Source organism: Martes martes (assembly GCF_963455335.1).
Source record: "Martes martes genome assembly, chromosome: 2".
In the NCBI taxonomy this organism is placed as follows: Eukaryota; Metazoa; Chordata; class Mammalia; order Carnivora; family Mustelidae; genus Martes; species Martes martes.
The window spans coordinates 37699450-37712177 of NC_137889.1; the positions used below are offsets into that span (position 1 = coordinate 37699450).

The window sequence follows — 12728 nt, forward strand, 5'->3', positions numbered from 1 at the left end:
CTCCCTGATTTCAAACTACATTACAAATCTATAGTTATTAAAACAGTATGGTATTGGCATAAAAACAGACACAGAGGGGCGCCTGGGTGGCTCAGTTGGTTAAGCAACTGCCTTCCAGGTCATGATCCTGGAGTCCTGGGATCAAGCCCCACATCGGGCTCCCTGCTCGGCAGGGAGTCTGCTTCTCCTGCTGACCTTTCTCTTCTCATGCTCTCTCTTTCTCTCTCAAATAAATAAATAAAATCTTAAAAAGAAAAAAAAAAAACAGACACAGAGGTTAATGCAATAGAATTGAACGCCTGTGAATAAACCCATGCATATATAGTCAATTAATTACAACTAAAGAGCCAAGAACATACAATGGGGGAAAAGATTGCCTTTTCAATAAATAGTGTGGGAAAACTGGACAACCACATGTGAAAGAATGGAACTACACAACTCTCTTACACCAAGTTACTCAAAATAGATTCAAGACTTGAATTTAAAACCTGAAACTGTAAAACTCCTAAAAGAAAACATAGGTGGTAATCTCCTTAACATAATTTTTGACAATCATTTTTAAAATCTGATACCAAAACCAAAAGCAACAAAAGCAAAACCAAACAAGGGGGACTATATCAAACTAAAAAGCTTCTGCACAGCAAAGGAAACCAACAGCAAAATAAAAAGGCAACCTACTGAATGTAAGAAGATATTCACAAATCATATATCCAATAAGGGGTCAACATCCAAAATATACAAAGAACTCATTCAACTCAATAGCAAAAAAGCAAACAACCCATGGAATGCCCGGTGGCTCAGCTGGTTAAGTTTCTGACTTGATTTCAGCTCAGGTCAAGACCTCAGGGCTGTGAGATCCAGCCCTGTGGTGGGCTCTGTGCTGGGCATGGAGCTTGCTTAAGAATCTCTCTCTCCCTCTGCTTCCCCACTCCCATGAACGTTCTCTCATTCTCCCCACCGCAATTAAAAAAAAAAAAAAAACAAAAAACACTACAAAAACAATCCACTTCAAAATGGGCAGAAAATCTGAACAGACATTTTCCCAACAAAGGCATAAAAATGGGCCACAGGTACATGAAAGATGCTCTACATCATTAGTCAACAGTGAAATCCAAATCAAAAACATGAGATATCACCTCACATCCATCAGGATGGCTATTACCAAAAAGACTAGAAATTACAAATGTTGGTGAGAATGTGGAGAAAAGGGAACCTCTGTACACTGTTGGTGGGAATGTATATTGGTGCAGCCAGTATGGAAAACAGTACAGAGGTTCCTCAAAAACTTAAAAATAGAACTGCTATACAATCTAGCAATTCCACTTTTGGGTATGTACCCAAAGAAAACAAAAACATTCATTTGGAAAGATATATACACCCCATGTTCGCTGTAGCATTATCTACAATAGTCAAGATATGGAAATAACCTAATGCATCAAGGGATTAAAGAAACTGTGGTGTATGTGTATGATATTATTCAGCATAAATAACATACATACATACATACATACATACACACACACCAAACTCACAGATACAGAAAACAGATTGGTGGTTTGCCAGAAGAAAGCTGGGAGGTAGAGGGTAAGAGAAATGGGTGAATTATTTTTCTTATTGTTTTTTAGTTTCAGTAAATAGAATTTTAAATAAATAAATGGAAACTAGGAAGGTTAGCCTGATACATAAGTAAATGGTCTGAAGTTATAGTTCTCTTCCTCTCATTTAAAGTATAATTCATGAAATACTACAACTATATTTGCCATGATTTGAAGTAGAAAAATCAATGATCTTATCATACTCATATTATTTTGGTCTCTTCTCTATGCTTACTTAGGTCAATAGCATTTTATCTACCCACACTTCCATACTTATCTTCCAATTTCCTTCTGGAAATAAAGTAAGCATCATGATGCTCATCACTGATTTGTTTTTTAACTTATGAAATGTAAAGATATCCTTGATTTAAGGTCATACCTAAAATTTCCATAGGAAGATTCCTTGTGGCTCTACAAAAACAAAAACCCAAAAAACAAACAACCCACAAACGAAAAAACACCGTCTTTTGACTAAGAGCTCCTACTTGCCCATTCTTGGAATTTCATCTCCAGCCTCTCAATCCCTGCCACAGTCACCACCGTACTTTAATCTAAATATGTACCTTTATTCTTCTAATCCATACCATAGATAATAATCAAATATATATCTATTCTAGATAACTAGTGTTATTCCAAATAATACACTTTGGGAATACATTCTGCCTCTAAGTGAACTTTTACCTGTGGGCCAATCTGAAGTGCTCGATTTTCTGTTGCCCTTTTTCCTGATTCTATATTGCTCAGAGTAGTCTACCACTTCCCCTCGAGGTTTCCGCCCATCGGGAGAAGGGGTGAAGAATTTGGTAAGGCCATCAATGAGCCCTTTGGTTTTCTTGTTGAACTTCAAGGGAACACTGCTATCTCTGCAGAAGTCCAAGCCATCTATTCGCTCTAAATATCCTTCTTCTGATGACGATGCTGATTGGCTGGAAAGGGTGATTTTACGTTTCCGGCCCCTTCCTGGACCAGTCCGAACTTTGCTGAAAGGACCTTTTGATCTTTAAAAAAAAAAAAAAAGAAAGAAAGAAAAGAAAAAGAAATCAAACAGGGAAAAGGGTAACTATTAAAAAGGAAACCTTTATAAGGTTTCTATTTAATATGTAACATGTAATTAGTAAATAAGCTACAACTTTATTTTAAAAAACTATATTGTCAAGAATATTCCATAAACCGTAAGTATTAGAGGAATGAGAAGTAATATCATTATTAGAAATAAATTTCTGGAAAGTCTAGTATTTTATAGCAAAAAGAATCCTAAGGTTGGGAGTCAGAAGGCATGTTTAAGTCATAACTCTTGCCACTTTTTAGCTGTACACCTTAGAAAAATCACATTCTGTCTAAACACCAGTGTCTTCATCTATAAAATGAGAGTTGGACCAGAGAACAATTAAGACCCTTCCAGATATAAAGTCCTATGATCTCTGTAACAACTCAGAGTTATACTTTTACCTCTAAACACAAGGATGGGTTACTCTCTGAAACTCAGGAATCAAAAGATAATCTTATAGGAAAATTAAAGCCTGATTTAAGATTTAAAATATGAACTACAATACTGGTACTGTGTATTTCAAGCTGCTAGTGCCCATTCCTTTCAGTTATTATCTTCAAGACAGTCTAAAGTACAGAAAAGGTGGGTAAAAATAAGAATACAGATTTACAGGTTTAAAGATATCTTACAAATCATCAAAAGGGAATTACTATAGACACTAAAAAAAAAAAAAGAGTTAGCTACTGAATCTTGCCCCACATCCTCCAGACACAGCCCAGTTTCCTAGTTTCCTAGTTTTCCAGATGAAAAACACATTATTTTATTTTAGATCAGGACATAGAAAGGGGACTTGGCTATGACCGCAACAGCAAAAGTTATCCAGTGATTTGTACATACAATATAAACTACTGAGACCACATCAGGAGAGGAATCTAAGAAATGCTATAATAACAATTTTTTCTTTCTTGTTTACGTAAGAGCAGCAGTATAAGGCAGTGTTTAACAGTTAGACTTTGGTGCCAAACTACTTGTGGGTTTTAATCCCAGTGCAACACTTACTACTTACAACTTACACTTAACACTTACAACTGTGCAAGTTAATCTTTCTATGTAGTAATTTTTTCCTTTGAAAAATAAGAGTAACAACAATACTACTTCATTTGGTTGTTGGGAAAATTAAATGAGTAACACACTGTAAGGCACTTGGGACTTTATTCTAACTTGGCACTTTACTGCACAGTTCAGTAAGTATAGCCATTATTATTACGTAAAAGTGCCAGTTGTAACAACCGGAATTTTTTCACAAAGCAAACAAGTAACTCCTACACTAGAGAGAAGACCCTATCCTTTTCTCCCCTCACCTTGCCACAAGTACAACTTACACCGTGTTTTGTTTCTTTAACCTGTTTTTCGGACGTCCTATTGGGTTAGCATAGCGCCGTTTTATCTGTGCTGCCTTCTTCTGCAGAAGTTTCCGTCCTTTTTTCCTAGGTCGACATATCTGACATATCCACATGCCTATAAAAAAAACAATATTCCACATAAAACACAATAGACATAGATACACAGAAAGAGCTGAGATACTCTAGGAGTTCATAACTTCTCTTAGGTCAAGGACTCCTATTTAAAAATCTGATGAAAGCCCCTTAGAAAAATAAGCATGAAAACATATATACACAAAATTCGACAAACAAATGGAAAAGACCCACAAGTATCCTGAAGCCCACATATGGTTGAAGTTCAATGATCCTCAGTTAAAAAGCCCTGCTCTACCCCTGGCACTCAGATATTAGTTTCCAATTACTATTCTATAAGAAAAGAAGCCAGGTTTCCATGGAGTAATAACTGATCCCAGGACTGGACCAAGGAAAATACTTGATAACCTGGAACATCTTATGGCCCCAGAAAATGGAGAAGTGCTCAAAAGATGAGGAAGGCATGTCATAAGGACCCAGAAGCCAACCTGAAAGAGCTCCCAGTAGCCAAATCTGGGTCATTCTGAGCAAGAAAAGAAATAATCACATCAATGGATTATAACCCACTGAATAAAACAAAATATCCATGAGTCCATGAATAATACAATTGACAAATAAATAAATGGGAAAAGCGATCTCTTCCTTATAGCAGAATTCCAATTAATAAATGTAGAAGGGATGATGGAAGCAAGAAAACCATCATCATGTAAACACCAAAGTAAAATTAGTGCAAACAAGAATCACTGACAGATGCTAAAGTTAGTACAATGAGGGAAAAGAATAACTTAAAGGTCAGGTTTCTACTGTAATCAAGTGATCACAGTTAACATTACCAGTAATAAGACCTATTCATACTATACACCACACTACAATGCACTAAGAAGGGTACAATATCACTTCTGTGGTGTTCTTATCAAACTCCAGAATCTTAGTTTAATCATGATAAAGAAAGAGACAAATCCAAATTTAAGGACTTTCTACACAATAGCTGACCAGCTGCTTCAGAAGTGTCAAGGTCAGGAAAGACAATTTAAAGAAGTAATTCAGACTGGAAGAGACTAAGGAAATATGACAATTAAATGCAATGTGAAATCCAGGACTGGATTCTGGACCACAAATTCAAATTAGGTCTACAGATTAGTTAATTGTATCATATCAATGTTAGTTTCCTGGTTTCAGTAATTGTACTATGGTTTTATAAGATGTTAACATTGGAAGAAGCTGGTGATGGCTGCAATATTTTTGCTACTTTTCGGTTAAGTCTGCAATTACTTCAAAATAAAATGATTCCCATTTTAAGCTACAATGAAACTTCTTTTGTAGGCACTATACACAGGAATGAAGTCCTAAGAAAATCTTTATCTTGAAGGATTCTCAGAAGGCCTTTTGACCAGACATCAAATAAATGGAAGAGGTAGGAAAGGGGGAATTTATTCTCCCAGTACATATAAATCTAAGACTTTTCAAAATATAACAACCAACAGAATGACATAAGAGGGACTCAAGTAGGATCCTAAGTGAAATAATTTGACTATACCTAAGGTTCAATTCCTTTCCACCTGTAGGAAAATTTTTTCCAAGAAGAAAATTATCAAATATCCTATAAGCGTTTTACTTAAGAAACCTAGTAAGTCACAAAATCAGAGTTAAAAATGGAACTTGTGATAAGGCAAAAAGCAGGAGAGACTGCCTGGACTTTTTTTTTTTTTTTTTCCTTAAAGAAAATCTAAGCATACAGTAAGACGGAAGCTCAACCAACAGGCACTTGTATTCCAACCAAATACCTTTTAAGGAGCAGGAGTCAAAAGAACAGGACAACATTAAGCTGTACTCTCATGAGTTAGGGCACAAATATTATTTGTTTACAAATTATTTTATTAAAACATTTTTTTGAGTTTTGACTAAACCAGAGACTAACAGCTCTAGGCCTTTCAAAGGTGATGAACAGTGAAATAATCGACACTGATATAATCAACATGATCTAGTACAACTTCATTTCTTCCTTTACAGAAAGAGGTATTTCAAGATATTCCAAAAGGCAAGTACTTTGTCCTCTAGCTATATGACTGGCAAATATTCATTCATAAATGAACTACTTTGCTCTCCATGGGTACTTACACATTGAAAATAGAGAAATAGAGGAAAATAATAAATCCACACATATAAGTATGTTCGGATGTCTCAACAGACTGTCCCACCTTTGGATGTCTCAATAGACTATCCCACCTTTAAGGTGACAGCACTCTTCCTGCTTAAACAATCCCAAACAGAAAGACGAAAATCATTCTTTCATCTATCAAAGTAGATAAAAGGTGCTTTCACTAACATGCCCTTTATATTGCCAGTCTGATTTCAGAAAGTATTTCTCACCTTTTGGCATCCGGGTGAGTGGTGGATCACAACACTCCATGTGAAAACCCCGGTCACAGGAATCACAAAAGAGCATGTTATCCTAAAAAATAGATAGGACAGTTTTGCTTAACCTTATGAAACAAAAATATGTGAGGATCATAACTTCATAAAACCTAGAAAGCTTCAGTGATCTCATAAAGGAGATGAACTACTGTAATAGTAAAAGTTTCCTTAATTTGTATCAACTGAGTAAATGGACAGTTACCACAAGTTTTGCTTCAACCAACCTTTAATAAAGAACTACAGTTTCATAACTTTCAAGTTTATCCAGTAACCAGATATAAGCTAACTTTAGTTTTCTAATGGAAAAGAGAAAAGGATGATTTGTAGTTAATATACTAACTGACCATTCCTAAGTGAGTGACTCCACACTACTTAAACAAATCGCAGGAGTATTTCTTTAGGGGCGCCTGGGTGGCTCAGTCATTAAGCGCCTGGCTTCGGCTCAGGTCATAATCCCAGGGTCCTGGGATCGAGTCTGGCATGGAATTGGGCTCCCTGCTCAGTGGGAAGCCTGCTTCTCCCTCTCCCACTCCCCCTGCTTATGTTCCTCTCTCACTGTCTGTCAAATAAATAAATAATTTTTTTTTAAAAAAAGGAGTATTTCTGCAAACATACAATTAAGGTGCTTTAGAAATCACCTAGAAAGAATCCAAGTCTCAAAGAGTACATATTCTAAACTAATGATGTGTAAGTTAATGAGACTCCTGTTTCAAATTCTGCGGGACCAGGTGACCGGAAAATAGCAACAATACCTAGAAGAAAATACCAGTTGTACATTCTACTTCTAAGTGAAATATTCACGTTGTAAGACAAAGATACTCACTGCATTTTTGCCTTGATCTCGACAGGAGCTGCACGTTTTACACTCAATGCACTGCCACCGTAAGGCCTTCACTCTAACTGTTAGTTCAGGGGAAAACTTTAAACAGGATGGATGACCTAGTAAGAGGGGAAAATTCTCAAATGAAATAATCAATGACCATTTTGTATTAAAGAAATGATGTACAGAAAGGCAATTACCTTAAACCAAAATATGTATAAAAAAAAGATGCTCTTGGAAGTTTGTCAGACATGTCTCATCAAGACCTGGCATTCCTATTCAGTTTTATTGATGCTAAACAGTACTCTGTAAACCACCGCCACCCCAATGTGATTATAGAAAACATGACAAACTCCTAGCATTTATTAAGCCTGCATTAAAGCATTATTTGAGTACACATGCTTATATGTATACCAATATGTAACATAGCATGCCTAGGCCATTTCTGGAAGGAAACACAAAAACTGTTTGCAACTGTAATATCCTAGGATATGAAGTTATAAACATTTTGAAGGAGATTTTGCCTTTCACTTCAATCATTTCTGTGCTCTCAATTTTTAAAATAACGTATTACATTTATAATCAAAATATATTTTTGTTAAATCTCATCATTTAAAGTGAGTTTACTTTAGCTAAAAACTAAAACCTAAGCAATATTTCTATTGTGATCAGAATTAACAGTAACAGAAAAAAAAAGTTTCCTCTTCCAAGAGTTAGTATCCATTTAATTACCAGAATTTTAAGAAGGAAAATCTGCCCTCACTCTGAAAAGATTTGTCCCTTTCTTCTAAAAGTTGGTTACGTTTCTTTTTCTTTGGTGAGAGAAAGGGCTAGTTAAATTATTTTCTCTCCCCTCTTTTCTATTCCTAAATAAGTTTCTCTTCTATGAGATGCTATGAAGTTTATTATCAAAACATCACTGACATTAAAGGAAAATGAGAAAGTATAAAACTCTCATTCATAATCTCTTCTTCCTAGATTAGCCATTTCCTGTTCTACTTTTCCTTTATAGACTTGCTAAAATCCCTTGCGCAGTTTTAATTATAAGGTATGCGCAGTTTTATTTTGCTTTTCTTCATCCCTTTAGTCAAGTAAACATTGTATTTATATTTCTTAAACTGAATAATTCCATTGAGTTGATACCCTATAACCTACCTGGCCATTTCCCTATTGTTAACTATTTAAACTATTACTCTTAATAGAACACTACAGTGAATTTCCTTCTTTTAGATTCATTCCTTAAAATAAATTCCTGAAAGTGGGGTTGGTAAGTGAAATGAAAGAAACATTTCTGTGGCTTGAGAAGCAGATATGCACTGCCAAACCATGTTTCCAAATCCTCTGATAAAATATCTAGTACTATTAGCAAAGTATAAATGTTTTATCACAATTTCATCAGCTCTAGATCTGGGTTCTCTTACTGTTCAAAATTTTATTATTATTAAAGCTACAAAATGATACTCCAATGCTGTGCCGGTATGCATGCTTATTATTACTTGGGTAAAATGTTTTCTTAGTTAGTATGTTCAACAATTAGCTCTCTCTCATATAAACTACTTGTTCCTAGGCTCTGACCTTTGGACTTTGTGCTAGAAATGTAAACATGCTCTTCACACTTTATAGCACTTGTCCCTTTACCATATTTAATGCAATTATTTTCCCCAATTTTTAAATTTGTTTTTTAATTTTGGGTATTTTAGTTCTCAGTCTGGAAAGTTACCAACTGTCATATATTTGACTCTATTCATAGTCTTCCGTGGCTACTGTAATAGCCAGGTCCCGTTGCCCTCCAAACATTCTTGTCTTCTGAAGGAATACCAATTGACACCTTGTACAGTTCCCTCCCACACTAAATAGGGCCGATCTGTGTACAGAAATGACAGTCTAAGGCTAGGTAATAAAAGACAGTATAGGTACCACCTTGCTCTCTCTCTCTCTCTCAGATTCCTGCTTAGGGGAATCCAGCTGTCATGCCATGGGCACGCATGCAGCCCTATGAAGAAGTCCGCCTGGCAAAGAACTAAGGCTCCCTGTCAACAGGCAGCATGAAGTTGCCAGCCAGGTAAGTCAGTCATCATGGAATGGAAGCCTTCAGGTAACTGAGGGCCAGTTAAAAATCTTGACTGCAACCTCATAAAAGATCCTAAGTCAAAACCACTCAGGTAAGCCACTCCCAAATTCATGATCAACAGGAACATGAAGTTTAAAATGTTGCTTTTTTAGCTGCTACAATTTGGAGTTGTTTATTTCTAAAGCAATAGATAACCAATAGTTATTCATTCTATAGTTCTTTAAAAGTTTCCTCTATTGTTTTCAAATCGCAAAGAACTCAGAGACCACCTCAAATATAACATGATTTACAAGGCAGGGCTATCACCCAACTCTCCCTCCCCCTCACCCCATTTTATTCCCACCTCACCTGAGCAGATCTATTTTTATCTGTTTTATATACTTGGGGTCCCACATCATTTTTTAAGGTTTCTTCTACGAAAACAGTTCGGAAATCACTGCAATGTAGGATAGGTCACTCTATTTTTGTCCAATATTTAATGATTTTATGGTTTGTATTTAACTGTAAAATCCACCCAGAGTTCATTTTGGTTTGTGGTATTATGCTTGATATGGTCACCTACCACTCAAGATCTCTTGCTGCTGCCTTCAAAAACCTTCCGTAAATAAAAACCAAAAACCTGAAAGCTATATACTTCCTAGATTCCTTTGCAGCTAGGCTCTAGATATGAATTAAATTCTATCAACTAGATGTACTGAGTGATTTTTTTGAAAAGGAGAAGTGAAACAAAGACCACTTTTCTCTTGGTACTGTTTTTTAATGATAAAGTCATGAAAATGCCAATACCCATCCACTCTTCACCTTTATGGCTATCCAGAGGTAACTGTGGTGTTGGCCAAATTCAGCCTTTCAATATCCAAATTCAGCTAAAGTCCTCCAGCAGCCTCCTGCTTCCACCTCTTCCAAATGGAGGCAGATGTAAGTGACTCTCCTGGTGATCAGTTCTGTGATATTCCAGAATCAGTCCTTAAAGCCCAGCTTAGAGCTTTCCTCTTCAACCCTTCTAATAATTTCACAAACATCTGGTCCTGGCATTAAATTCCCTTCCTCTTGAAATATCTAGAGTGGTTTCTGGTTTCTCAACTAAATCATGACTGTTACAGTATAAAACACTGAAAATTAAGCCAATGATCAAAGATAATGTATAATGTTCGTTTACTAATATGGCCTTCCTACAAAAACTTTTAAGTTCTGAAATTGTAGACCAAGAATATCTCTGAAATTAACAAACCAGGAGAATCTTTGCAAAACTGTTTTTAGAGCCCAGGATTTCACAGAGCTCACTAAATTGCAGTGTCAACATTCCATTTCCCAGTGTGAATATGTAAGTTTCTATCAAGAAAAACAAATCTCTTATCATCCTGGCTCTATTCATAAAGCCTGATGCATAAATCAAGAAAGATAAGTAGTGATTATTAAAGAAACCGGCAATAATTTCAAACTGATTGCTGTGATTTGAACAGATGTTTGACAGTCAAATATAAAGATAAAATAACCTATGGAAAGAGTTTTATAAAAAACAAACAAACAAAGAGACTAAGACCTGATTTAAATTAACTGAATAAAACATTTCAAATTAACTGAATAAAACATTTCAACTAAATCCCTCCCTTGTCTAGAAGCTCGTCTCAGTTACCTTAAACCAGAATCAAATTAAAGTATTAGTTTTATAAGGCTCAAGGATACCATCTCAGTTAAATACACCTCCCTCTTGACTGACCGCACATGTCAGAAGGAATCCAGGGGATTACATACCACTGTTACCACAGTCGGCACAGGAGATGAGTTCCTCCGGCTTCTTTTCTCGGTTTTGTTCTTTTGTACCAAGACAGAAACTACAGATGGGGATTGGTTCAGCAACAGGCTATAAAGAAAAAAACAATTCACTCAGGTACGAATACTTTCTTTTAGTATTAATACAAAGACAGTAACATTACAGTTTTGAATTCCTATGAGAGTATATACGTAACCTTAAGACAACTGTTACCATACTCCTGAATCTCCAACTAAGTAAGGGAGTTTTTGTTTTGTTTTGTTTTTTGTTTTTCTTTAGTAAGCGAGTTTCTACAAAGCCTGCTTTGGCTGGACCTTTACAACCAGTCCTTGTAGTGACAACTTTGGTCCAAAAAAATCATTATCTCAACTATATTGGTCACTTAGAAACTAAATGACACAGTATGAATTAAATAAAGCAAATCCTTCACCTAAGATTAAAAATTTCAACTGAATTAAGCATAAGAAATCACAGTCTCAGTCCTTAAAACATGATGTCACGTAGGAGAAGTGACGAATGTGCATAAATAAGCACCACATAAGGTGATGGACGTTAAGTGCTAGAGAGGCCAACAGGAAGTGCTCTGTACAAAAATGAGAAAGAAATGTCAGTTGTGGTTTGTAGAAGGGTTGAAAGAAGAAGATAACATGTATTAAGTACTAGTACTATGCTATGGGATCTTAAGAAGTTTGTCCAAGCACAACTGATAGTAACTGTTAAAACTGGGTTGAAACCTAGGTTTCTATGTTCCTCTATAGCACACAGGATGAAGAGAAAGGCAGTATAAGTAGGATAAACAAGACGAACTTAGGTGTGCAGTCTGCTAAAGCCAGTGCTTAAAGGATCCGGTTTCTGTGATAACTATGGGGGCACGGATACATCAGATTGTGAAGATTGCCCCTGAATGTCTTACAAAGAAGCTGGACTTTATCCCACAGGAAGAGAACAGAAGGCTATTGAATCAAAAGATGATCACTTGTATTTGAAAAAAAAATTCAGTAGCAATATCAAAGAAAAATGGGGGAAAACCTAAAGACACGTAGAACATTTAAACAATGACTACAATAGTCTGGTGAAGATATTAACTTGAACCAAAGATTAAGGAAAAAAACAAACCAGGAACAGAAAAAATAGCGATGGACTTAGAAACCAACTACCTATGGAAGTTGACAGGAAAGAAAATGAGTTAACTATATGACTGACTTAATGAAAAGATGGTGTGAACCGTTAGGTCATCTGCAAGAAGAAAAGCAGGAGAAAAACAAAGAAATACTAAGTTTGATGTTAGGTGTGTTTAGTTGGAGGCATTCTCAGTCAAATCTCAACCATTTATGTGGGACAGAGATATAAAGTCCTCAAGATTTTTTTAGTCCACTGGAGAACACAGGTAAAATGTCCGTCACTACCATGATGGAAGGGTTACAACAAGAAACAACAGAGGGAGGGAATCAAGCAGGAGAAAAGGGTGTCAGGGGAAGGTTTCCCAGACTTAAGTTCTTCTGGAGGTATTTTGACAGGGAGACCCACTGATGGATGGGGTGTTCAAACAAAATACAGAATTTCAGCTTGGGAGGAGTGGAATGAGCTTAG

At 36.0% G+C, this 12728-nt stretch overlaps 1 protein-coding gene across 1 annotated transcript in view; it reads right to left on the reverse strand.

The window, feature by feature from the left end:
- KAT6A (lysine acetyltransferase 6A) overlaps positions 1 to 12728 on the reverse strand; it is a 114448-nt gene that overhangs the window by 46918 nt on the left and 54802 nt on the right. The window contains exons 3-7 of the mRNA XM_080797494.1: positions 11120 to 11228; positions 7297 to 7412; positions 6429 to 6510; positions 3966 to 4101; positions 2277 to 2593 (exon numbers count right to left, since the gene is read on the reverse strand). Of these exons, the coding sequence (XP_080653620.1) occupies positions 2277 to 2593; positions 3966 to 4101; positions 6429 to 6510; positions 7297 to 7412; positions 11120 to 11228 (760 nt within the window). The remainder of the gene's footprint in view (positions 1 to 2276; positions 2594 to 3965; positions 4102 to 6428; positions 6511 to 7296; positions 7413 to 11119; positions 11229 to 12728) is intronic.